General features: G+C 41.9%; 1 protein-coding gene across 1 annotated transcript in view; it reads left to right on the plus strand.

Annotated features, from left to right (window-relative positions):
- Positions 1-3507: 3507 nt before the first annotated feature.
- Positions 3508-27943, plus strand: part of UBE2F (ubiquitin conjugating enzyme E2 F (putative)) — a 61808-nt gene continuing 37372 nt past the window's right edge. Inside the window, exons 1-6 of the mRNA XM_063162669.1 lie at positions 3508-3594; positions 6407-6539; positions 15969-15998; positions 16872-16937; positions 22857-22924; positions 26382-26452. Coding sequence (XP_063018739.1) covers positions 6422-6539; positions 15969-15998; positions 16872-16937; positions 22857-22924; positions 26382-26452 — 353 coding nt within the window. The 5' untranslated portion in view covers positions 3508-3594; positions 6407-6421. The remainder of the gene's footprint in view (positions 3595-6406; positions 6540-15968; positions 15999-16871; positions 16938-22856; positions 22925-26381; positions 26453-27943) is intronic.

Raw genomic sequence — 27943 nt, forward strand, 5'->3', positions numbered from 1 at the left:
TTCTGTCACGCTGTCGCCTAATGCCAGGAGCAGCGCCCGGGGCAATGAAAACCCGTCCGGAGGGAAAAGCCCTTGGGGCAGCACCTCCCGAGGGCGGGGAGAGCCCCGAGGGCGCGGCTGGAATTTCCTATGGAATGCGGGGTTCGGCTCGTTCTCCCCAAAGCCGGGCTGCGGGAACCTCTGCTCTGTGAGCCGGGGCTCCCAGCAGGCAGATGCCACGAGGGGAGAAATGACGATGAGGACTCCATCTTATCAGAAGGCTAATTAATTACTTTATTATATTGTACTATGTTATTCTATATTATATTACCCTATAAATCTGCCAAGCACTCAGCTGCCCAGAATCTCGTGGCTGTCAGCTGGCAGTCCCGACACACACACATGGATACAATTGGCCAGTGAATCAAAACACTCACACCAGAATCCAATCGCCAATTGCATTCAGGTAAACAGCCTTCCACAATGCATTCCACTTTGGTACAACACAGGCGCAGCAAATGAGATAAGAATTTTTTCTTTCTCTGAGGTTCCTTGCTTTGATTCCCAGAAAACATCCTTGGAAGAGAAATGCAGCCACAACCTCCTGGCCCTGCTCCCAGTTTCACCCTTTGCTTCTGAAGGCTTTTGAGAAATCCCTCTCTGGGATTCCCTACCTACAGCCAGCATCGATGAGAGGAGGATGTTTCTAGGACATCCAAAGCTGAGTTATCCAAACAATACATGGATCTGGAGGGAAAAGCCTAAGAAGGAAGAAAGGGCTCTGAGCAGCAGCCCTGTGCTGGTTTAACCGGATTTCAGTAAGCTCAGTGCCAGTTTGTTCTTGGGGAACAGGCAGTGGTATCACTGCAGTGAATGTTTAGGTTGCAGCGAGTATTTATTTCAGTAGCTGTCTGCCAAAATTCCCATGTTTCCAGCTCTGCCTTCTGAGCTGGGTGCTGCTTTCATGGCTAAGTTTTGGTTCCCTTATTTAGTGGAAGAACTTAAGTTTATGCACCTGTTTTACAGCTTTAACAGAACTGTGAAAATTTCTCAAGTTTTTGTGCAGTCTAGTATAACACCCAAGTATTCACTCTCCATTACTAAATACACTCTTAATGATAATTTTTTACACAGATTCCATCACATGGACTTGTGCTTCTATATGATTTATATTTCTATTTGATTGATGTTAGAAATAACAAATAAAGTTATTGGCTTTTGCATTTATGTATTAGCTTTTGCAAGTTATTATTGATCACAAAAATCCTGATATAGTACAATTTGTAATTACTGCTGCTGATGTAGTATAATCTGTCATTCATGTATAGCTTTTATAAATAGTAGTGTAATATACACTATCTTAGACTGTAGCATAATAGACTGTGAAATGTTAAAATGCTTTTACATGTAACTAGCTCAGAAAATGGTGTAAAATAATTAAGGGATTTCCCACATTAGGGACTATCTTATCTGAAAGACAAGATAACAGAAACCGAAACCAGAGCACCAAGTAAAAGAATTTATTAACCCTCATTATCAGGGAGTGAAAATACAACAGAATGGAACCACAAGAAGAAATAAAATATATTAGTTTAATCTACAAGATAGCATGAGCACAAGTCAAAGGTTAAAACCAAGCAAAAGAACATCTAAACTCAAAGGAATGTTGGAATATGTATAAACTCTTATGAATATGCATGTATCCCCTGTAATGTAACAGTTTATAGAGAACATGGTTGAAGTTTTTGTTTATTTTTTTATTTTGGCAAATAGCCAAGCACCCCAGCACTGGATTTTATCCATTTTATCCCTTAATAAACTTTTATAAAAAATTTAAATAGTGAGTTGTAATTGACTGTTGCATATTGATTGACTGTTGCATATTGATCTTATTATTCCATCTGATTCTCTTGTCCTCCACTCATCTGCTGCTGGAATGTAGAAATAGTAGATTAATTTGGGTAGATTAGTAGATTAATTTAATTTAATTTAATTAATGGTAGATTTAATTAATAGTAGATTTGCCTTAATCAAGGCAAACACTGCAGCCTGGCTAAGCTGTGCTCCTGAAGTCCCCCTGAAAATCTGTGAAAAATGCATATTTTATGATTGGTTTTTCGCAAATATTCAAGTGAATATTATATGTGTTGTATTAGAAAGTAATGCTGTATTAATTCTCTTAAGTAGTGTGGTAAATATAGTTGTAGGTTATAACACGTTAAAATAGAAACTATGCTATGTAGGATACTTTTTTCTAAAAGAAAGGACTCGCACTGACATAGCAGCCACAGGACACCTGAATCTTTCAGAGAAAGAGAATTTATTGCCCCATTATCAGAAGAAACAAACTCCTGCCTGCCTTGCTCAGCCATGAAGATGCTGTTGGTATTCAGAGGAAGAAGTTGACACTGACCAGACAGAATGCTGTGTCTGAATGGAATTTATGCACCATGTATGAGGTGTATGAATATGCAACAGGTTATTGTTTTTAAGGGTTAATCCTCTGTTAACGTGGGTCCTTTTTTGGGCTTATTTTGCCCAGAAAAAGGTACCCAGACTGTCCGTAACTCTTTGTTTCTATTGTCTCATATTGTCCTAATTAAAATTGTTCAAATTATTATTACTCTAATTGAATTACTATTTTTGTAACCCTTTTATTACGATTAAACTTTAAAAATTTTTAAAACCAAGTGATTGCCGTTTTTCCACACAATCACTGCTTTTTCTCCCTATTGGTGTGTTCCTATTTGCCGTAAACTCAGCATTAATTTCTATCGTGGCTGAATCGCCTCCCTTTCACAGCAGTGTGAGGGGACAGGAAAAAATGGAATTTATTGGAAATTGCTCGCCAGGAAGGTGGTGGGATCACCATCCCTGGGCGTGTTTAAGGAATTACTTGTTCCTAAAACGAGGAACCAGGAGGTGTTCAAGTACGGGACACTCAGTGATGGTGAAGATCAGTCAAAGGTTGGACTCGGTGATCTCAGAGATCTTTCGTAACCTTAAAGATTCTGTAATTTCCTTTACAAAAAGTGATAAAATTCGGCCTGGGGACAGCTAATTCCAACGACACCAGCTCCCCCTCAGGCACTGCGGCTGCCGCTGAGGGGCCCCTCGGGGCAGCGCCGCCACGTTGGGGCGCTCCCTCGGGGCAGCGCCGCCACACCGGGGCGCTCCCTCGGGGCAGCGCCGCCACGCCGGGGCGCTCCCTCGGGCCAGCGCCGCCACACCGGGGCGCTCCCTCGGGGCAGCGCCGCCACACCGGGGCGCTCCCTCGGGGCAGCGCCGCCACACCGGGGCGCTCCCTCGGGGCAGCGCCGCCACACCGGGGCGCTCCCTCGGGGCAGCGCCGCCACACCGGGGCGCTCCCTCGGGGCAGCGCCAACATGGCGCCGCCCTCCCGGCGGATAACGGCCTCCCCGCCGCCCTGCCAAACTCTCGCGAGATCGCGGCGGGGGCACTGCCCTGCCCCGCCTGCGCTCTCGCGAGATCTCGGCTGAGGGAGGAGGAGGAAGAGGAGGAAGGAGGAGCCGCTGCCGCCGCCGCTGCCGCTGCCCCGGGCCGGCGCCGGGGATGGTGTTGGCCGCGGCTGCCGGGCCCTGACGCCTCGCTCAGGTACGTGAGGGCTGTCCCGCTTCACTCAGCCCCCGGCTCGGGCCTGGCCGCTCCCGCTGTCCCCGTATCTGCCGGCCCGCCAGGCCTCGCTCCCGGCGGGGTCCCCCGGCCCCACAGCCCCGTGCCTTGCCCCGGCTCCGGGGAGCTGCAGAATTCCCCGGACTTTTCCCTTCCCAGAAATCCCAGAATTCCCTTCCTCAGAAATCTACACAGCACCTCTCCCTTCCTCCTCTGCAAAGCCTTACCGGCGGTTTCAGAGTGCTTTCTTGCTGGGTTTCACTAAAATTTGGGGTGCAGCCGAAGTGAATTATTTCTTTTCCACATTGGTCAGGCTCCTCTTAGGTTTCCTGCTTGTTCGGGACAAGTTGTAAAGGTATTTAAGTATTTAATGTTCATCGAAGTTGAATTTCTTTGAAATCAGCGCCTAAAAGATGGGGGTATTTCTTATTTCTGAGGGAACAGCTGGTCTGCAGCTTACAGGCATTTTTTTCAATGTTTTTTTTTTTTTTTTCTCTTTTGTTGTAATTTGTGGCTGCGTTCATTACATTTCAGACCCCTACTCCCCTCTTTTTTTTTTTCTTAAATTTTTAACTTTTTTTTTTTTTTTTTTTTTTTTTTTTTTTGAGCAGCTGTTGTTTCTTCCTTCTCCGGGGAAAAAGGGACTGTTTTGTTCTGCTTATTCTTTCTTCCTCCGGGGTAAATCCTGCAGTTTGTTTCGGTCGAGCCAGCTGCATTTTACATTCACCCCGCGCTGTACTTTAGTTTTTGAACATAAATCTCGGAGCTGACACACACATCACTTGTCAGCGTCAGGGAGCTTGACCTTCTTGTAGATCTCACCAGAGTTTCCTGCTGTTAGGGACTGCTGTGAAATATATTATTTATTTATTTATTTATTTATTTTTAAGCTTTGTTGCTCGCTTTTCTGTTAAGCTTTTCTCAACTTCCACCTAAAGATTATACCCTGGCTTTTTGCATTTTCCCCCCTTTTATTTGGTTGAATTAATTAATATGATTTAAAGAATAAGCAGTAGCTGTACCCCCCATTTTAGCTGTTGGGGGGCCTGAAGGGTTTGGGTTTTGTCAGCATTGTGTTGGTTTTAGCCAAAATATTCAAAAAGGAGGAGTTGCCTTCAACTGGGAGTAGCAGCAAAACAAATGAGGCCGTGACAGATCGGATGTTTTGGCTTCATGGCTTTGGCATTCTGAGCACCTTTCACTGTAATTAATTCAGCAGTGTGGTTATTTTCTGGAGTGGATGGCTGGCCCGGCAGAAGCAACTCTTCATTTCACTTGTCTGGTCTCTGTGTGTCAGGTTTTTGCCCTGTGGGACGTGCAGTTTGCAGCCTCAATCCCTTTCCTGTGCCCTGGGAGCTGTCTCAAAGCTCACTTCCTAGTCAGAGAGTTGTTCCAGGAATCCCTCCCCTTTCTCCTTTTTGTTTTTTTTCCCCTTTTGGCCAGCCAGGAGGCAGCTGTGAGTGTGTGCAGGAGAGTGGGGGGATTTTCACAGCTGTTTTTTTAGCAGGAGCAGTGTCAGGCAGTGAGGTGGGGGTGTGAACACTGATGTAAGCCTGACCTCTCTCCAGAAAACTGAATTTGCTCTCGGCACCTCCCTCAGTGCTCCCAGCCCAACGAGCTCATTGCTCAGGTGCCGAGGACATCCCCACCTTTATTCACCTGTTGTGATCATCCTTCACTCCTTTATTCAGCTCTGACCTGGAACACAGGCTGGCCAGAGTTAAAGAATAAAGCAGGGATTTATTAAAAGGATTTCCTCCATGGATCCACCTTGGGCAGCACAAGAGCCCAGCCCAGGTGAATCCAGAATGGGCACAAAATGGACAACTGGTGACGGGGTCTCATGTTGGAATCCTAAATACTGAGAATCTTAAACTTTCTGTGCTGAAGGGCACAGACCCCAGAAATACTATATTTGACCTAAGACAGTAGAAAAAGTTTCCAAAATTAATTAATAACAGTAAGATTACAAGTGTGTAGTTTTATTAGTAAGTTTTATAAGTTCTGCTCCATTTGCATATTGGAGTTAACTGTCCAATTACAGCTTTAGGCTGTGAAGTCCCCCCCTCCTTGTTTTCCTCTCTTCAGCCCACATTGTTTATACTTTTTGGGCCTGGAGCTTGTAACATTTGTCCTTGTTGTTGCTCAGGAACACATAATCAGGGAATGATTAACGCAGGTGCTTTAATTGGAGAGCTCTGGGTGTCTGGGGTAGACAAACCCCAATCTGACTCCAGCGTGGGTTTGGGATGAACCCCCATCATGATGTTTTATATTCTATCGTTATATAACTTAAATATTAATATCAAAATTACTTTGTTCTGTTGAATACATTGATTTCATCCAAGCATGGCTTTCTCATAATCCCCCTCAAGCCCCTTTCTCATGATTCTTCTTATGACTAAACAATAATTGCATCTAATTACTAAACGTTCATCCCATCTAACAATCGTATCGCTTATCATATCCTGATTACACAGGTGCAGTTTCACAGCATCTAGTGAACACAAGGCCTAACATTTACCAGGGCCTGCTAAGCCTAACTTTCTTTCTAGCTCCCTGAATTTTGTGGTTTTAAAATCTCTCACTCTCACTTGGACAAGCTGCAGCAGGATTGTTCTGTCTGCCTGCCCTGTGAAGAGAGCTTGATCACATTTAATACGCAGCTCTGAGTTACGCACTAAAGCCGCAGAGGATCTGCAAAATACAAAAGCCAAACTTGGGGCGTTCCAGCAGCCCTGAGGTGTTTCCCCCTGCCCCAGGTGACTGTCCCTGTCCCTGCCCTGTGTTTCAGGTGGCAGCAGCAGTGATGCTAACTCTGGCAAGCAAGCTGAAGCGGGATGACGGCGTCAGAGGCCCCCGAGCGCCCAGCGCGGCGTCCGACTCCACTCGCAGGGTGTCCGTGCGGGACAAGCTGCTCGTTAAAGGTGAGGGGGCACAGGGAGATGTGCTGGGCTTTGCTGCTTCTGGCTGTGCTGCCAGAAACAGCATCATGTTGCCTGTAAGTTCCCACAGGTATTTCTGAAATTATCTGTTTGATATTGCAGCAGCTGTCTGGTCACAAAGAGACAACTTTCCATGGTATCGTTGTGGGAAAGGCTGTGAAAAGCTCAAAGAAAAGTATTACAAACATTTGTTACCTTAACTTGCTGCACCTGGTATTGTGAACATGTGGAATGTGTTATGGAGATGTGCTTACCAAAGGGTGGCTTCTTAATTAGCCAATGGTGATGGTGGTTTAATTGAAGGACCAGTTAGGTCCAGTCCACCTGTAGTCAACTAGGGTATGAAAAAGCAATGGGTTTCTTAATAAAGAAAATGATTATTAGCCTTCTGAAATACATGGGGTCTAAGGCAATTATTACCTGGCTGGGGACCCATTGTGATGACAATAGGACACTTATTTTTATTGAATAATGAAAATCAAAACAAATGTCCCCCTTACTCTGTTGGAAATTAGTTCCCCTTACTCTCTTGGAAATTAGTCCATCATCAATTAAAACATGATAAAAAATTGTCACATAAGTGGCACTGGATGTAGAGGAGGAGATTGTCAACAGAAGTATATTTGCTTTGGTATGAAAGTGGTTTTTGAGCAAACCATAACTGCCTGTCACAGGAAAAAAACATCCTGAAAGTCACAACAGTGTTTTGGGGGTTTTAATGGCGCAGGTGAGAGGCAGCACACTTTAAAAAGATTTCAAAAAGCAGTGCAGTGTGAGATTCTTCTAGGCCTGGAGTCACTAGAAGTTGAGTGTGAAGTTGTGAGTAGTAAAGCAGTGATTGTACTGCAGTGTGCTGTGCTTCAGGAAGGGCACTGTAGCTTTTTACTAGCTGGTGGAAAAGAAGCCCCAGACCTGCTGCTTGGCAGTTGTGGGTAAATGGAGTATTTAATGAGACAATAATGAAACTATTTTATTGTTAAATCAGGGGCAGCTCTTTCCTGCACTTAATTTTTTTTTTTTGTAGCATAGATAATATTATATGTAAAAATCCATAGGTGCTGACAGCTTGCACTTACTGTGGATTTAAAGTCAGGTTCAGCCCCTCTGGTGATAGCTGAATGTTAGTGGCAAAGGAATGTGTTGTTTAATTGAAGTTTCTGCTGAAAATCTCCAGTAGCAAATACTCTTTTGTTGATGTTTAGGCTGCCACTGTTGGGATTCCTGCCAGTCAGAGGAAATCCACATTTCCTGTTCCTGTTTCAGGATGATTTGAGGCTGACCTGGCTGTCATTGCCAGGCTGATATTACCTAACTAGCCCTGCATATGTTTTTTTTTCTAAATTAGGGTAAATTCTGTCACATACCTGGAGCAAGGTGTCACTGCTGCCTCAGTGCACTGGGAGTTCCTCAGCTGGATTGTGGGAATGTTGTATCCACAATTTTCTCCCTGTATTGTTTAAGGACAGGGAAGTTTTACATGCTTTAAATCATGATTGTATCACTCTTACACTTCCAATTTGGAAATCCTCATTTCAGTTCTGAGGGGGAATGATTCAGGCAGCAGAAATAAGCTCTTTAACCAGGCTAAGCACAAAGCCAAATTACTAAATATGTAAAATCTGAGATTTTCCCTAAGCCACAGGTATAGACTTGAGGGGGAGATAGCAGTGTGAAATAAATATTCTTTATGTGAGGGGGCAAAGAAGTTTTAGATTTTACTCTGTCCTTAGAGTAGTCATGTTTTTCAAAACCATACCCAAGTGTGCAGGGGAGGAAAAGAATGTAATCTGTAGAAAATTTGTATTGACATTGTAATTTTATTTGCTGTGGCTGTGATAGCAAACCAGCTATTTAACAACAAAAAACTAAGTAAAACTAAGTATTTAAACTAACTGAGTTCAAACTGAGTATTGAATGAGTCCCAGTCTGACAAATGTTAAAAGCAGGTCAGTGCTCACATGGATCTAAACAAGTATTGAGTGCTGGATCCCGAGGTTATTGTGCATGGAAGTGAGTGCTGTAGGTCACTTAGAGAGTCACCATTAAAGGGACTGGTGAAAATGTGCTCTAATAGAAATCTGCAAAGGCACAACAAAGGTTGGTAGGCATCCTGCTTACTGCATAGGTAATGCAGGTGAAGGAAAATCAAGTTAGAGTCAGTTTAGAGTGATACATGCAGAGGCTGGAATGAAAAAAGGAAAGGGGAGAAGGCAAAGGAAACTCTTGGTTGAGTCATTCAGAGTGAAATCCCTTCCCTTCTGAACTCCTCAGGGAGGAGTCTCAGGCTTGGGCTCAACAGTTATATCTAAAAGAATTAACAGAACTTAATCATAAAAGCACTTGAGTGTCATATTAATTATTAGTGATCTATAAACATAGTGTAGATTCAAGATAATAAGATATATACAGTTTTATAGTGTGTTCAGGTCAATGCACACACATAGACAAATAGATATAGATATGCACACAAATGTGCAAAGATAACCCACACATGTATGGAAATGTATGTACACATGGGAATACATATTAAAAATTCCCCCCCAGAATCAATGGAATAATCTTGTAAATACCTTTTTGGGATTACTGGAATTTTCTGAAATTCAAGTGGGAATGATAGCATTTCTTTCAGGCTGTAATTCAGCTAAGGAATGTTAAAAAAGCCTTCAGGGAATGACTGATGATTCCTGCTCCCATCTCCCACCTTGTCCAGGCAGCAGAGTTCCTGGTGCAGTTCAGGAGTGCTTCATTCACCACAGCTCTTGTGCAAAGGCCAGGGCCTGGTAGGGATTGCTGGGATTGGGGATGCAGCCCCACAATCATGGTGCTCTCCCAGAAGAGCTGTCAGTGTGCTGAGGGTGATTCCTGGCTGAAGTGGGACTGGCAGGAGAAGCAGATCATTCCAGTGTCACTGCTGGAAGTGACAGGGGACAGGAATGGGAAAGGCTTTTTGGGGATGTTCTCTTTTAAGCTGCTCAAGCTAAATGTCAACCATTTGTTTACCAAAGTTTCTGGAATTTGCTTCAGCACTTTGAGACAGATCAGCTGCAGAGACTGAGAGGAGTGAACTTGTGCTGCTGAAGGTGTTGCTGTGTCATGTAGAGATGGCAGGAATGAGTTTGGGCAGGAGTGCAGAGCCTGCTGCAGGTGTGCACACAGCAGGGACGATGCTGCAGCTGGAGCAGCACCAGTGCTTTCACTGCTGGTCTGTGGAGCTGTCAGAGCTGAGCTCAGGTGTTGCACTGCATCCCAAAGGCAGCAGCAAGTAGAACTTGTCACTTGTGCCCATTTTGGCTGGAGTTACAAACAGATGCCAGTGGCAGAACAGGGGAAAGGCTCCATCAGTCACAAATCAGGAGATAATCTCTCCTGCCTAAAAGAAGAGAAATCCTAGCCTTCAGCAAGGGAGGAGGAGGAGGAGATGGGAAAAGGCCCAGAGTGTTGTGCCAGTGGGGAGGGACCACTGTCCTGTCCCTGCTCCCCAGTAAATGGGGGACCATCTAATAAATCCTGCAGACAGACAGATGTCTGCCAGCTTTGCTAAGGCTGTTGGCCAGACACACACAGTGCCTGTTTTTTTTTTTCTGGAGATAAATTGCAGACAGCCTTGTTTGTGCTGATGGAGAGTCCAGTACAGGTCTCTAAGGATGTGTTGTCACACTGACAGCCCTGCAGCCCTCAGTTGTGTCTGTCCTCTGCCTGATCCATAGATCAGTTCTGCTTTGGTTGAGGTGGTGACCACAACCCAGCCACTGACAAGTGTAGGTGATGCTTACAAACTTCTAAAGACTTGGCACAGATCAACTGAAAACAGGAACAATAAGTGCTAAATTAGGGATGATAGCTATTTGTGCTATGGGTGTGAAGAAACATCTCAGTTGGTGTTTGAAATAATGTGTCAGGCACTGACCTTGAATTTATTGATGGATGCATGTTAAACAGGCTTTGTTCTACTTTGTTCCACTTCCATTTTTGGGGAGAAGTGTTGAAGTGAGGGGAGAACGACCATCCTGTGATGCATCGAACTCGATTTATTGATAGATCAGCCAGTTTAAATAACAGTGTTAACGAACTTCATGCATATTCCAAAATCCAGGTTTGTGATAGGCTAACAGAGAAAACTCTAACCACTCCTTTTGTTTTACAATACCGTTGATTGTTTACACAAAATAAAACCAGTGTTCCCACTGTGATATGAACGGTTCCCAAAACTTCCATATCTGTTCCCAGGGTGCCATCTTTTCCCAGAGAGGGTGTTTTGCTTGTTATGGGAAGACTGCCTGAGAACCTTATTGTTTATAAAGTGATGCCTGAGAGAGTCTAATTGTTTCTAGAAATCAGGCTGGGAACTGCTTTGGAACTGTTTTGCAACTACCTTTTACTTTTCTCTCAATTGTATGGCTTCAGAGAAGCTGCTCTTAAAATACTGGTGCCCTATGTTGGTTTTTCTTCCAGTTGTTCCTTTGACTGCTCACATCCAGCATTGTCACAGATTGAGCTATCAGTCATGTCTCAGGACACTTGGGTTGTTTTATGGATGTATTATGAATAGAAATCTCTCTGTCACTAAAGCTTTATTAATTCTGAGTCATTTGGAAATTCTTTTCCAGCTGTAGAGAGGGTCTAGTAAAGCACAGCTTTGTTCAGAATTCTGTGTGACTCATCTGCTCATCTGTTTTCACTGCATTTCCATCTAGGCTCAGTTGGGGAGTAAGGCCCTAATTCTGTAAGCCTAGTACCCAAATGAAAATAGAGCAAGCAGCACAATTGCTTCAGCAGCTTTCATTTTGTTCTGTGCTGCAGAGGCAATTTTTAATGTCCTGTTCATCTCCAAGGGGAACTTCATTGAGCTGGGAGCAGGGGCCACATGACTGCTCCTCGTGGTGAGCATGCAGTGCTGAGCTTGAAAGGCAAATCCTTTCTGAAATGTAAAAAGGGCTGAGGACACACCCAAGATTCATATTGTGTAGTGAAGGTGACTGCTGAAGGGAATTGGAGATAGAGAGCATCCAGGATGGCAGCACAAAGGTTGTCCCTTACACTGCATTTTTGGTAGTGCACAGAAACTTCACCATTCACTTCTATATTTATATTGTCACATTTATGTTCTTAGTTTGATTGTGGCAGTTTGAAATAACTTACATATATGTGAAAATGAATTAACAAGCTTTATTCCGTGGTTGTGTTCAATATCTGTGGCTGTTACCACTACATTTCTGGAACCAGAAAATATTTTGTGTGTGCCTCTGGTTAAGCCTGAGAGAATGGAAGTGGGAAACTGATGATGAAAGTGAGGTGAATATCCATTGTAACTAAAAATGAGAGAAACCATTTATTTGCTTCCTTCAAGCCTTTAAAAATAGTACTATCCCTCCTCACAAAAACAGGAGAGGAAAGTTGAGAGAGGAGGAAATACTTTTATTCTTATACTGGGCTGGACAGTTCAGAGGAGCTAAGTAGGGAATGCTGTAAAGATAACTGGGTAAGGATTAGGAGGCAAACAGCATTTCCAGAATTAATAGAGTATTAGAATTAGTACTTAGAAAATGGAATTTTTATTAATGTCAAGGTATTTAATCTTCATCTCTGGAAGTGTTAAAGAAGTAAATTGAAGAAGGACCTAAACAGGAGAGTGGGCTTTTGACCAAAACCAGAGAAGCAATACTGCTGTGGGTGAGAATGGTCACTTGAGGAAGTAAAGCTTTCATTTGGTGTACTTAAAACCACACTGCAGCTCCAAAATGAAGCAGAAAGTCTGATTTTGTGGAAGGCTCAGTAAACAAAGCACTGCTAAACTCTGACTTAGGGTGAGGGGGCAGAGCAGTGGGGTTGTGGTGTGTGCACTGAGCATTCATAAACCTTGTACACACAGCAGGAGTGCTCCTGTTTCTGTCTGGAGAACTGTCATGGCCAGGGAGAGTTATTGTTGGTGAAATCATTTATGAATAACTCTGGCTGCTTAGGAGCAGCGTGGAATAGAGGAGAGCTGAGCCACAATCTGTTTGCATCCAGCTCTTGCAGTGTTTGTGCTGGCTTTAAGTTTAAGCCTTACTTTTTGTGGAGTCCCTGTCGTTGGAAGGGAAGATGAATCTGACTCCATGTTCTTAGAAAGTTAATTTATTGTTTTATGATCTATATTATATTAAAGAATGCTATTTTTTCCTTTTTCTCTGAGGCTTCTCAGCTTCCCAGGAGAGAAATGCTGGGCAAAGAGGATTTTTCAGAAAATATGACAGCCTTTTTTATGGTTTAAGGTAGATTTGGAACTGTTCAAGCAGGTGTGTGCTGGGTCAAGAACAGGATTCTGAACGTTTCCTGCCACTTGGGTTTTCTGCTTGTCTCCTCATCTTAATGCCATGAATTGAGACACAGATGCAGGTTCTCCACAAAATGACCAAGAAAAGTACTCAAACTGAATTTTCTTCACTGTTCAGCTGTAGTGACAGTCATTTCTTGCAAGAGGAGCTCAGAAAAACTTTTGGTTTGTGTGGGAAATGGATTTGTAAAGAATTTTTAAAACTTTCAAGTCTATACAGAATTGGATACTTGTATGTATCTTATATATTTCTATATATGTTAACACTGAGGTAAGGTGTGTTGATTTAGGAAGGTTATGGAATAGAGATGATATTCTTCAGAGAGATTGAAATAGAAATAAGTTTTAACAAGTTTTAAAATATGATCTTTTAAAATACTGCAGCAGTGACATTATACCACAGACAGGAGATGCTTTTATGTAGGAAAGAAATGTTCTGGTCAGTGCTACCCATAGCCATTCTGATAATTTACTTTTGCCCTACACCTTTAGGTCAAAGCAGAATGTGAATAAAAAAGGTTATAGAAAAAATAAGTATATAATATACACATCTATATAGGTTATATAATATTAAAAAAGATTATATATATTCTTTTTATATTATATCGTTTATAAAGGTTATAAAAGACTGGATATCTTAGAGAATTAGAATTGTGAAAGATGAATTGTAGTAGGACTGTGAGAAAAAAATGGGTGGTTAGTGTTAGAAGTGTTGTGTGGTAAAAGTGAATAGGTTGAAAAATATTTGTAAGGTGTTGTATGGAGGAAATAGGTTGGCAAAAGGTTTGTTCTTTAATTTAGTGAAGCTTTTGGAGCTCTTGGCAGTTCAGTGCTGTGGAGCTCTGTCGTTTCCATGCTTTGCTTGTTTACAAATCTCTGTTAACTGGGTTGGCAGGGGTGTTTGCTTACACACTGCTCCTGCCAGAGGTATTGATTGATGCAGAAAATGGGGGAGTTCAAGCACCAGAATCTCAATGGAGCTTGAATGCTCTGCTCCAAATGTTTGCTTTGGGAGCAGCAGCATACAGACATGGTTCCAGTGTCACTGCTGTCACCACCAAGAGACTCAGAACTTGGGAAACCCTCAAACACTGAGCTTTGGCTGTTAAATGTGCTTGTTAATTGGGGAATCACCAGTGTGTGCTCATATGGCACAGTTAATAGTAACTTCTTTGCCTGACTTGATGCTGCTTTAAACGTTCAAATTATTGATGCAGATCTTCTTTGGCTTCATGAAGTTGTTTCATTTAGTTTGGGGTTTGTTGCAGAGTTCATTAGAAGCCTTAATTTTGGGTCATTTGTCTTTGTTTCCAGAACTTCTGTGTGGGTTTATTAGCACAGCATTCATTAGAAACCTCAATTTTGGGTCATTTGTCTTTGTTTCCAAAACTTTAGTGGGTTTATTAGCACAGCATTCATTAGAAACCTCAATTTTGGGTCATTTGTCTTTGTTTCCAGAACTTCAGTGTGGGTTTATTAGCACAGCATTCCCACCTGTTTGCACACCTTCAGAGAAGGAGCACAGTGCTGCCTTCTGCTGGCTGTGAGCGTTTTGTTTTCATGTTTTCACCAGAAAAACCACTCATTCTTGTGCCGAGGCAGAGAGAAACACAGGAGTGTGCACACACCACGGGGGATTTTCACACCTCAAAGGAATTCTGGTGATTGTCAACTCTGTGCTGAACCTTGCAGGAGGCAGAGCTGCTCAGCTCAGCCCTTGCTGGCACTGAGCATGCTCTGCCCTTCAATATCTCTCTTTTTTGGGATCAGCAAAGGCCAGGCAGGATTCATTGAGGTGAACATCACACCAGCACAGAAAGCAATAAAGGAAAGCAGCCAACACTTTAAAATAATTGAACCAGGTCCCAAACTCTGCACTGCAGTGAAGATTGGTGTGCTGCTATGAAAGGCTGGTGAATTTAAAGAAAAGAGTGAGGGAATAGTCTCAGGAAAAGTTTTCATAGCTGCAGCCTTCAGGGGTTGGTTGTCACTTTTTTTTATCAACCAGGAAGGGAAAATTGAAATAAAGTCCTTGATTACAGCTGAAATTACTTTTTTTTTGTGTGTGTGTGTTCTATAAAGACAGTTCTTTATCAAAAGTATGGCTCCAACCATGGCTCTTTCAGTGCCTGGCTTTGGTTAAATCAGCTCTGGCTGCAAAGATGGGATTTTAAAAGAGTGAAATTGTGAATTGTTTAGGTAAGTGTGGTTTGGTGGTTTTTGCTCTTGGTGTATTAGGCTGGAGATGCAGGATGTGCCAAGCACAAGGGAAATGGAAATCAAACAAACATCATTGCACTGCACAGAAATGCCAGGTTTGGTGAGCATGGATGGCAGGAGGAGTTCTGGAGAATTAGTGAGAGTTGTGATAAGTTTGGATTCAGTGCCAGGAGTTGTGAGTGACAGTTCTCTTCAGATGTGTTGTTGAGAGTTGGTATTGAAATCTTGCACATTGCCAGCCCAAATAAATAATGGGCTGTGTCTGTGGAGGCCTGCAAGCAAAGTTAGAAGAGGAAAATCAGACCACAGGAAAAGCCAAAAATATACTCAGTTTTATTTCCTAGGACTTCAGAAGGAAAGAGGGAGATGCCTTGGTGCATCTGGTTCCTAAGAAATTGAAAGTAAAATTTCAATAAAATACACAAAAGCAGGGGTTCTTCCAGGAAAGGTGACTTGGCAGGCTTAGGAATACCCTCCAAACTTCATTTCCTAGGGGCTGTGCAACAGAATCAGGATGCTTCCTTTCCTTTATGAATTTTAAGCTCAGGAAATAAATAAAAGGAGAATTGAATTGAATAGGAGTGAATATCAATGACAAAACCTGTGCTTTGGAAATGCCAGTGCTCTGTGTGGCAGAGCTGAGCTCCCCATCAAAGGAGGATACATTTGCCATGTCTGTAGGGCAGATGAGCATTTTTAATAATGAATTGAGTGGCTTAAAGAGAAATTTCAAGGTAAACTTCCACTGCAGCTTAATTATATTTTTAAATAAAATTGGATTTACGGGGTGGTTTAAATTAGATCTGCCAATTTGGACTTGAAGAAGAGCTTTATGCTTGTATAAATAATGGTTTTGTTTCTCTTTTTTCTTTCAACAGAGGTTGCAGACCTTGAGGCTAATTTACCTTGTGAGTATAACATTTAATAGTGTCCATTTTAAGGGGGAAAGGACCATTGAAATGAGCATTTTGACTGGTAACTGTGCAAAGCTCCACCACTCTGCCTTGAACAGATTTTTCTCTGTTGCTTCCTCTTCTGGGGCTGTGGAGAGCTGGACTCTCATTAGTGTCCTTTGGAAGGAGTATTGATAATTTGCCTCCAGTTTTTAATTGCTGTGGAGTGGCAGCAAAACTTTCATCGAGTGCCCAAAAGGTTCCTGGGACTCCAGGGTGCAATTAGTGCCTCACTTGTGTTTTTTTCTTTATTCTCTCATTTTCAAAACAGGAGATTGTGATTTAGGGGCACAGCAAATAGCTCAGCTCTCAGGGAACATGAAGTCAACCTGCAGGTTTTTCACTTCCAGATGTAACCTGATGTCTTTGTTAATAGTGAAAATACTCTTGAAAAGTAATTTTTTAAGAATTATCTAAAAAAAAAAAAGGGACAAGATAATATGGTTTTAGACCTGGAATCTTATTTGAGATATAAGCCTTCCTTAAAGGCAGTTATAGAGAATTTACAGAGAGTAATTTTAGGTGAACTTTTTTCAGTTCTGTTACAGGGTAACAAACACCAGAAGAATGTGTGGTTTCAGTCACTACAATGTGAGTGCTTTACTAGGTTTGTGTACAGTTCTAGGTAGGTTTTTTCAGGCCAATAGGATTTATAACTATGATACTGTTGAGCTCCTTGGCTCCAGAAAAGGAGCAGCCAGCTTGATGGGTTAAGAGGCTAAAAGCTGAATAATGTGGGTGATAAAATAACCAGGACAGACTTGTCTCCTCATGGCAGCCAGCTGTGGAGAGCTCATTTCTGATGTAAATTATTCTTTTGCTTCACAGGTACATGTAAAGTGAATTTTCCTGACCCAAACAAGCTCCATTACTTTCAGCTAACTGTGACCCCAGGTAATTTTTTTCAATGTCACTTTTGTTTCTGTCTGTGTTGGTGTTTAGGAGAGGAATTCCAATGAAGCCTCGAGTCAAAGAAAGTCTGGCTGCAATAGTGATGATTTCATTAAAGAGATGGAGAAACTGAACTGAGTTTTGACAACCAGATTCCAGTGTAAAGGCCTTCAAAAATGAGTAGGGTTAGGAAAACTCAGATTTTTTTTTTTTTTTTTTTTTTTTTGCTTACTTTGAGAACTTTTTTCCTCTCAGCCAGTTTCAAACCACCTTGATGTATTTTGGCATTCCAGCCCTGTTAGGTTGTGTGTTCCCTGTGCTGATTGTTTGGTTCTGCAGAGGTGAAGAGAGAGGTTACCAGTGTAACCCTGCTGGAAAACCTCAAAGCCAGGTGTGCCTGCAGGTGCTGAACAAGGAGCAATCTCTGAGCCTTTGATTGTTCAAATATGTCAAATCAGATTTTTTATTATTAACACAACTTGAGTATCCTGTGAAGCTCTTGCTATCACTAAAAGAATTTTCATATATTATCATTTCCATGTAAGTTTCTTAATAGCCACCTGAAATTTGCATTTTGGAATAAAGGGTTGTATTTTATGGATGAGTTTGCATGGAAGTGTATTTAAACTTGACATGCACTTGTTGTGTGTGTTCCTGTGCAGCTGCTCAGGTGAGAGCATTGCTGTGTGCAGTGTTGGGTGTGCTGGGCTGGCTCAGTGTCCCCTGCAGCTCCTTCTCCTTGGTGCCATTGTCTGTAGGTGCTTTCTGCCAGCAGAATTTGGGTGAGGAGTGTCACTCATGCTGTTGTTTGAGCTGGAGAAACAATTGTGTGTGCACTTACTGAGTGCCTGGGACGTTTCTGTAATCAGTATTTTGGAGCCAGAGCAGCACTAGGTGTCACTGTTGCTGTTCCTTAGCCCAAACCCCCTGAGCCATCCTCCAGCAGAAATTTTGGGTGGTCTCTGGTAACAAATCCATTCATGTAACTCCCTTTTGTGATGGAAAAATGAGTGAGGCTGCCCTTGACAGGGTAATTAAACATAAACCCAAGAGCTAATCTAGAGCTCTGTCCCTGTCATTCTGTGTAGGAGTTGTGCTCATGTTTGCTTGGTGGGTGTTAATTCTGCTTGCACCAAATGCCCTTCACTTTACATGATGCTGCTTTATTACATTTTGGTAAAGAACTGATTTTACAAGAGCATCACTATGCAAATGATTAATGTATGAAAAAGCTGTCCTAACTCCAAGGTGTCTAAATCCTAGGAATTGTTTTGTCTGTGCAGAAACCAGCTGTTGAATGCAGAGCAGGGGTTTTGTGCCCCTGATCTTGCCAATGAGATGATCTTAATGAACATTTTGTTACTCTAAATATAACTGCACAGCTGAAGTCTCTGCACTTGCAGCCTGACCCCAGTAAACAGCTATTTTCAGCTGTGCATAATTCAGGTGTACAATCTTGTGATCAGCCAGAGTTTAGCACTCTAAAGGCAGAACACAGACCAAGAAAATCTTTGTAGTTTTGTGCCTCTTTTCAATACTGAACTTCTCTCTAGTTTTTCCTGGAGGCAGCAGAGTGGTTGTCACAGAAGTTTTATGGCTAAAGCTTGAGCCAACTCTTTTTGTATTGTCTGAATCTTGACTTTGTTCCCTGCTGTCATTTTGAATGTGGCTGGTCCTGAAAGGACAGTAAAAGAAGCTTCCTTAGGCTGTCACAAAAAGACTAATTTGAATAAGAAAATAAACTTGACCACCGAGCAGAAATCCTTTCAGGTCCCTTGCTCAGCACCTCTCACAAAAACCTTTCTCAGCCAGTATTCAATGTGGCAAAATTATCCTGGTGACAGCAAGTTTTTAATTGAAAATGATTTTGTAGAAAATCTTGATGAGGATGGCTGCTTTTTTTTAATATAACTGAAAGAATTCCAATCTCTGTCTGCTCCAGTTTTCTGCAGTGCACTATCAATCAGTGGATAAAAAAAGGCTCAGACTTGGATTTTTCTGCTGCAGTGGACAAACTCCCTGTTCCCCAGGCAGACACTGCTGCTTTTCTCTGCTGTCTGAAGCTTCTCTTCCCTTTTGTCATCTGAAACATTTGTTCTGCCTTTGAAAAATACCTTTGTGCCACCACTGCCTCTGCTCTTATTTTTGCTTATATTGGATGAAAATTTAGGGAAAATGAGGAGATGTTTAGAATCCAGGCTTGCTGCACTGGTATTTGGAGCACAAAATTGGAAGCTGAGGATTAAAATCATGGGAGTGACCTGGAGAAAAATCAAGGAGGTGATTTTAGGTAGCTAAAAACCCAGAAGAGTAAGTGCAGTAAATGCAATTTCCCTGCAGTTCCCAGGCTGTTGGACTAGTCTGGGCGTGGTGTGGGTATTTGAGTGCCACTCAGGGGGATTAATAAAGGCACTGTTTTCTGGTGAAATACCCACAAATATTGGTGAGCATGGCTGATTCAGGGAGCAGCTACCCCAAGTGCATCCTTTGTGGCCTGCCCTAATTATCTTGCATTTTCTCCTAAAGTGAGGAAATAATTTGGTTAAGTGTTTTGCAGAGCTCTGTCAGGCATTAAAGCACCCTGCAAACACAAGCTAAGATTAGTCAGGTTGTTGGTAATGAAACTTGAGGCTGAAGTGGGAGGGATGGGAGGGATGCTTGCTCTGCTAATACAGCCTGAAGACAGAAATTTAAGCAGTGGGAGGAAAACTGTGGCTCAGACATCCTCCCTTTTTAGCAAAAGTCCCTGTGGCCAACTTCCTAAGTTATGTGTTAAAGCTGTTCCATTTGATGGGTTTATTTATAGCTCTTTCCTCTCTTTAACTCTGCCAGAACTTTTTTTCCCACCACTTTTCCATGCCTAAAAAATTGAGGATTTCTCTCAGTCTGAGAACCTATTTACTTGAGATGCTGAAAGATGACTTCATTGTGAATTATCTTGTTAATGCAGTGCAAGATTTCTGGCTGGGTACTGAGCCTCTCCGGAATTTTTAATTTATATTTGAGTGACTGGTAATGAGTAGCTTGATTGTTGCTTTAGGAACACAAAAGCAGAATTGTATAAAAGAGGGGAGGAGAGATGTTTTGCTCTGCTAATTGTGTAAATATGTCTTTGCTTATTTGATAGCAGACCCAGTGGCTTACCCAGTGTGGGTTTTGATTAGTGATTGGTGACAAGGTAAAACCAAAATATCAAATGAGATGTAATATAAGGCAGTGATGAATTTTGAATTGTCTTGGAGGAAGACTTGATCTGAAAGTTTTTGAGTGTTCATTAAACCTGGGGGTTTTCTTTGACACAAACCACAGATGGATACATCCATCAGCAGGCACTTATTTCATTTTAGCAGGGGTGCTATGTGAAGAGCTGCTGCATGCTTTGCTCCAAGTCCAGCCAATCAAGGAACCAGTGAAATTAAGCCAAGGAGAAGAACTTTTGTACTTGGAAATGTGATAATTCCTGACACTTGGTTCAAATATAATGCTGGATGGTGGATAGAGTGCAGTCAGCTGTCTGTGTTCTGTTGGATAAATGTGGTGCTGGAGCTCCTGGGGATATTGGACCATTTTCCAAGGATTCCTTTCTGGAGCAGTGTCTCACTCTGAGGGCACTGCACATTTGACAGGGAGCAGTTTTACCAAAGGCTATCAGTGTAACTCACCTCTTAATTCCTCTTCTTCAGTAAAGTCTTTGTTTACTGATTTTTTTTTTCTGTATATTTAACAACAAAAGATAAATGCTTTTATCTTGCTTTTTTCCTATAAAAATCAGTGCTTGTCCCTTCACTTTCTGGTAAAGCCATAGCATGCCTAAATTTGCTTAATAAATCCAGCTCACTTCAGAATTGACTTGGAGTGGGAATGGAGAATGGATTTGAAGAGCAGATCAGGAGGCAGCAACCTGAAGGAGGATTTTGCTGACCTACAGTAGACAAGCTGGGGTTTTTGTGGTTTGGAACAAGCCAGATAATAGTGAAATTCTTCTTAGTCTTGCTGTAAACTATGGATGGTTTCACAGAACATTTCTTTGCAGCGTTGGTTTAAGAAATATAAAAAAGCTGCATGATAAAATGGTAACCAGCCCTCCTGGCCTTCAGTGGGGCTGGAGAGCTCAGGGGGCTTGGAGCCAGAGCATCCCTCAGATGTCTCAAACCCCACTGTGGCCTGGGTACCTGTTTCCTTCTTTAAATGAAAAACCTCAGTAATTGCAATGTCAGGTGCATTTCAGATCACTTGCAAGCATTTCAGCTTCCAAACACAGCTATTTCAAGAGTTGCAGTTTGCCATCCCATTCTATTAGCCCTGCTTAAATGCAAGTAGATCTTTTAATATGTCATATTTGAAAATGTAGCCATTTTAATAATTCAGTGCTGAGCTTGGCAGAGAGGCAGACACGTGTTCCTAGCAGATACATCACAGTCAGATAATGACAATGAAACAGCCTGCTTTGCCCTTCTTGAAGTGCACTCTGAAACCCCTTGCACACAGCATTGTATACTCACCAGGATTGCCAGCACAGCTTTGGGAAGATGTGGTCGATCTTGGGGTAGAGTTTAGCAGTGCTTTGGGAAGCACAAATTTGGGAAGGTGTGGTAGATCTTGGGGTAGAGTTTAGCAGTGCTTTGGGAAGCACAAATTTGGGAAGATGTGGTAGATCTTGGGGTAGAGTTGAGCAGTGCTTTGGGAAGCACAGCTTTTGGAAGGTGTGGTTGATCTTGGGGTAGAGTTGAGCAGTGCTTTGGGAAGCACAGCTTTTGGAAGATGTGGTTGATCTTGGGGAAGAGTTGAGCAGTGCTTTGGGAAGCACAAATTTGGGAAGATGTGGTAGATCTTGGGGTAGAGTTTAGCAGTGCTTTGGGAAGCACAGCTTTTGGAAGGTGTGGTAGATCTTGGGGAAGAGTTGAGCAGTGCTTTGGGAAGCACAGCTTTTGGAAGATGTGGTAGATCTTGGGGAAGAGTTTAGCAGTGCTTTGGGAAGCACAGCTTTTGGAAGGTGTGGTAGATCTTGGGGTAGAGTTTAGCAGTGCTTTGGGAAGCACAGGTTTGGGAAGATGTGCTCAGTCCTGGAGTGTGACGGTGTTCACAGGGGTCTTAGGATGAGGGAAGAGATGAGGATCTGACTCCATGTTTCAGAAGGCTGATTTATTATTTTATGATATATATTACATTAAAACTATACTAAAAGAATAGAAGAAAGGATTGCATCAGAAGGCTAGCTAAGAATAGAAAAAGAAAGAATGATCACAAAGGCTTGTGGCTTGGACAGAGAGTCTGAGCCAGCTGGGCTGTGATTGGCCATTAATTAGAAACAACCACATGAGACCAATCCCAGATGCACCTGTTGCATTCCACAGCAGCAGATAACCATTGGTTACATTTTATTCCTGAGGCTTCTCAGGAGAAAAAATCCTAAGGAAAGGATTTTCCATAAAATGTGTCTGTGACACTGGAGCAGGGTTTAGCAATGCTCTAGAAGCACAAATTTGGAAGATGTGCTCAGTCCTGGAGCAGGGTTTAGCAATGCATTAGCAAGCACAGGTTTGTGAGGGTGTGCTCAGTCCTGGAGCAGCATCTAGCAATGCTTTAGCAATTGCAGAATTTCTCCAGCTTATTCCAAGTGTCACTGATGTGGTGCTGCTGCCAGGATTTGCTTCCCACAGTGAGAAGTTGAGTGCAAGGTTCCTCCAGCTGGGTATTCCTTTTCCTGTGGTCAGGATCCTGGATTTTTCTGGGACTGTTGGCTCTCCTGACTTCAAATGTCTGCTGCAGAAATGTTGGGAGTGCAGGAAGACAAAATATTCACACCCTCCTTGGATTAGGTGGCAGCAACCAGCTGAAGTGTTTGATGATAACCCTGTGCTGTTGTTTTAATCTTGGTGTTTTTCTCTTATTTAAGTATTTGCCTTGTTTTCCCTTTTCTAGATGAGGGCTATTACCAAGGAGGAAAGTTTCAGTTTGAAACTGAAGTTCCTGATGCCTACAATATGGTGGTGAGTATTTGTCATTAGTCTCACAGTTGTCATTTTAGATTTTCTTTGCAGGTAACAGGACTTCAGGGGGAACTTGGCATGGAGATTGAGAAAGGATCTTCTGTCTCTTAATAAAATAAATCTCTGCAGCTGTCTGGCAGAAGCTCTTGGAAGTGCAGATGAGTGAAACCTGAGTGTCCTCCCTTCTGGCTGAGGTTCTGCTCTCTCCTGTTAATTATTCATGACACCTGCATTTAATGATTATTCTCATTAAAAAACCTATAAATCTAAGAATGAAATAAGTGAACCAAAAGGAAAAAGTTGACAGTTCTGTAATTTTCCCTGACATTCTTCTGCTTTGGTGTCTTAGTTTGGTGTTGGTAGTGCAGAGTTCTTCAGAGAGGCTGAGGAATGTGTAAGGGAGGATCCTGGAGAAGAGTTTCAGGGAAGATCTTTGGTCCCTGTTCAGCTGAGCCCAATTTCATCATTACCTGTGTGTAGTAGTGGCAGTCACAGCTAGGCAGTGTTTGCAGCTGTGTGGGTTTGGTTGTGGGGTGTTTGAAGTTCCCCTTAACTTTACCAAAGAATTTCATACTGTGGCAGAAGTCACCCTTAATAACTTCTGTGTATTCATTTCATTTCCTTTAATTTTTGTATTCCAGTGTTCACCCAAACAACATTGCTGCAGGAAAGTGTTTGCTGTGTGTAACAAGAGTGCTGAAGTTCAGTTTTGATCTGAGGTTTTTGATTCTCAGTTCCCATAATTCAAAAATCTCTGGTTTGTTGTGGTTCCCTGCTCAGCACTGGCAGGAAAATCTACAGCAAGTGTTAATGAAATATTTTTTAATTTGAGCACCTCTTATCCAATACAAAAATAAAAACTTTTGGGACAATGCAGGAGGTTGAATGTTGGATGTGGTCAGGTTGTTAGTGCAGTATTAATCCCAGTACTGAGGGAATTCTGCTGAGGCTGTGGTTGGTTTGTGCCAGGCAGAATGGGACTGCCACAAGTGATTTCAGGAGAGCTCTGCCAGGGCTCTCAGCCCACAGACAGGTCTGGGACACACCTGCACTGGCCAGAGGGGTGGGTTTGTGGAATTGTGGTGTAGTGGAGGAGCATAAATAAATAAAGAGGAACAATTTGGAAGATTTACTCTTGTGGCCTGCGGGCAAACCCCTCAGTGCTTTGCTGGGTGCAGTGTTCAGTTTCAGCCAGTCTATATTCTGCTGCTGGAAAATGGCAAGAAATCTCAGGGCTGGAGTGTAGTTCAGCCCCAGGAACTTGTATCCCCTCTAGGGAAAACTTGTATCCCTCTTCTGTGCTTCCTCCTGGGGAAAATTGTTTTTTATAAACTGTAAAGAGAGGAGCTGCAGTTGCATGATGGTTTAGGGAAATTGGTTTAGCTTTGGGACTAGCTGGTGGCCAGAGAAAACATTTCAAATAACTTTGATTCCAGATTTCTCTCAGGAGCCACATTCCTTCACCAGGTAAATTTCTTCACTAGTGAAGAGATCAAATTAAATACATAAATAATACATAATTAAAAACAAATTGCAAGACGTTGGTACGCCTTTCTTTTTAGAGTGCTAATTTATCAAGAACTGAAACTGCTCATTTTAAATCAAGGATCCCAGAGCAGAAGTGGCTGCTGGAAATGGAGAAGGAAGTGAATGTGGTCAGTGCTGTGCCCCCCAGCTGAGGCTGCATTACCTGTGCAGTCTGAGGGGAGGGAGGAGTTTGAGCAGGGAAATAAATGGATTTGGGGAGCTCTGTTGTGCAGAATTTCACAGATTTCAAGTGAAACATCATCCTGAGGAAATCTCTGGATTTGCTGGTCTAGGGAAGGTTCAAAAATGACTTGAAACAAGTTCCAGGGTGAGGTTTTGGCTGAAGATGAGTTTTATGGTGGTGCTGCAGTTGTCCTGTGTGTCTAAAAGGGAAAAAGGAGAGAGAGAGAAAAACCTTTGTCTTACTGTCAGGAGTGGGTTTTTTTAACTTTCAGCAGTGAAAATCACTTTGAAAGGATAAAGGAATTCTTTTATTTCCACAGTACAAAAAATGAGACACCAGTTAATTCACTGTGAGGATTTGGGGATTTTTTTTTAAAAGAGTTTCCATAAATCTTTTTTTTGACTCATCAATGCATTCCCTGTTTGAAGGTGCATATGGCAGAAATTTACTCTTTTATCTTGATCTAATGGCATGGAATAAATTCTGCTGCTTTGCCTTGCTTGAGAACTAGGCACCATCTTTCAAAACAATGTGGAAGTGTGGCTAATGAAAAGCTTGTGCTGTTGGAAAACTTCTGAGGTGTTTTGGAGGTCAGAAAGTTTGAGGCTGTTTTCTATGACCCACTCAATTTTCAATAATGCCATGACTGATGTCCCTGGAGTTATTGCACAGAAATGAAGTGGAAAAAAGGCAAAATCTGCATTATCAATCCCGGATTTGTTGTGCTGATCTGTATTTTTTTTCTAGAACATCTCTTTTAGGTCTGTTTTTAGTGTCTCAGTGCCATGCATGTTTTTTTTACCTCTTCCAAGGAGTCTTAATTTAAAAAGTTTCTTAAAAAGGTCAGTGGGAAGTTGGGAACAAAATGAGATAAACCACACGATGCTGCCATGCAAATGCAGCTCTTGGAGCTGTTTTGCCTCTTGGTTGAAGACATCATTGGAAAAAGTGGAAGGAGAGATGGCTCCACATTTCTAATCTGGGATTTAATTGAAGTTCTGCAAGGTGCTGGTGTGTGCTGATGGATTCCAGGACACTTCCCATCAGAAATAATCTGCCTGATTGAAAGCTGCAGCTCCTAATGGGGAGAGCAGGGATGCAGCAACGTGCTGTTGCTAAGCTACTGACATTTTTATGTCCCACTCTTTATTTACTTCACAAAACCAGAGCAAAAGAGATTGTACTTGAAAAATCTGTACTTCAGAACCCCACCATGACATTCAGAAGTTTGGTGATCTTGCCTGTAGCTTTTCATTTTAGTGCCTCTAATTCAGCTGTGAACAGGAGGGTCTGTATTTAAAATAATTTTATTTATTTATTATTAGTTATTTATTTATTATTTAGTTATTACTTATTTATTATTAGTTATTTTGCTATCTTTGCATCCTCTGCTGTTTTTTAACAAATCCATGATTTGGACAAGCCTTGGTGAAGTTTTTTGGTTTAAATTATTGTCTTAAGTATGAAGAAACTGAATGACTTAGAGTGTTTTCCCTGAAGGAGCAAATTTTCTTGGCTTTCTTAAAAGTTATTTTTTATAAAGAAAATCCTAATACCAGCCTGGTTTTTATGAAGAGTTGAGACAAGCTAAAAGGGCAGAGAAGTCTGTTTTGACTCTTGTAGATGATGCATTGTTGCCCTAAATGTACAAATCCATACAAATCTATTTGCCTTTTTTTGTTTTATGAGTTATAACAGGGTTTTAGCTTAAAGCATAACACAGTAATTTGTTTTCTCTCCTGACAGCCTCCAAAGGTAAAATGTTTGACAAGAATCTGGCACCCAAACATTACAGAGACAGGAGAAATCTGCCTAAGGTAGGAGCAACATTCTGTTGGAGTTTTTTAACCTGGGAGGTTTCTCTGTTTGATAAAATATTGGCTATAACTGTCCTGACAGTGATTTTTTGTGCTGATTCTACATGTAACTTCTAGGAGCATAAAGATCTACTGAAAGTCTCATTCTTGCTTTGTTTTACTTGCAGAACAAAAAAATGGGGTAAAAGTATAAAATCTATCCTAAACAAAATGTATTTGGGGTTTTTTTTCCTTCCTTCCCTCATATCTGAATCATCCTCAGGCCCTGAGAGAGGCTTTTACCATTTAATGCCCAAGTGTGTTAAGAGCTTGAAAATTCTTTTTGTTTCAAAAAGAAAGGAAGAAAGTATAATATATATAATAGATAATATATATATATGTAATATGTATTTGTATAATAATTTGATAGTAATTATTCTATGTTAATTATAATATTTAATATCCATTGATAAGACCCATGTGCCAGTTATAACAAAGCAGGGTTGGGGTCAGGATAAGTCAGTAATGAAACCTGAAAGTTTTACTTTGCCAAAATGAGAGGCTTCTCTTGCTGGGTGGTTTTCCTTGATAGTAAATGTTTCCTCTTCCAAATGAATTTGTGAAACTTTGCAATTTCATCCTCAACACCTGATGGTGAAATTGGCCAGAAACCAAACAGAAACACAAGTGAGAAGCCTGCCTGTCATTTTTCAAGTTAATGGCACACAGAAGAAAAAGCAGATGAAGCAGAAGCAAAGCCCATAAGTGAGATTGAAAGCTGCTCTGAAAATCCTGCATGCTTGTCACCATGTGTAGCAAATCAGTGCTTAAAGAGAAGCTGAATTTTTCCTCTAGATGGAAGAACCATTTCAGTGCTGTGGTGAAAGTCCTGGTGAAATTGAAGTTTTGTATTGCTCTTCCTAGGCAGGTCAGGCTCATAATTAAGAAATTTAAATGTTGTGAATGCAGGTAGAGCAGTGAACTGGTGAGGTGTTTATATAAATAGCAGGCACCAAACCAAAGCTGGAGCTCCAGCACAGCATCTTCTGGGGCTCACTAAAGCCTCATATTGACAAAATCCACAGTGCTTGGGCTTGGAAGGGACCTTAAAGCTCATCCCATCCTCCCCCTGCCATGGGCAGGGACACCTTCCCCTAGAGCAGGCTGCTCCAAAAGCCATCCAGCCTGGCCTGGAGCACTTCCAGGGATGGGGCAGCCACAGCTTTTCCATTTCCAGAAGTTATTTTAATTATAAGAGATGAATGTGGTGATTGGAGCATCATAATTCTAATGAAGTGGAGGCATTCTTTCAGCATCTGCTCTGAAGCACTTTGGATTGTCAGATCCCTCAACATACCAACCCTGGAAATGTCTGGCATTCTGTGGAAAAACTAAAATAGCTAAATTGCTTTCTGCCTGTTAGAGAATGCATTCTATGTATAGAATCTGCAATCAACTTACCCAAGAGTCTCTGCATTAAAATAGCTGCAGTTATTTTTAAAAGCAGAAAAT

Source organism: Melospiza melodia, chromosome 8, assembly GCF_035770615.1.
Source record: "Melospiza melodia melodia isolate bMelMel2 chromosome 8, bMelMel2.pri, whole genome shotgun sequence".
Lineage (NCBI taxonomy): Eukaryota > Metazoa > Chordata > Aves > Passeriformes > Passerellidae > Melospiza > Melospiza melodia.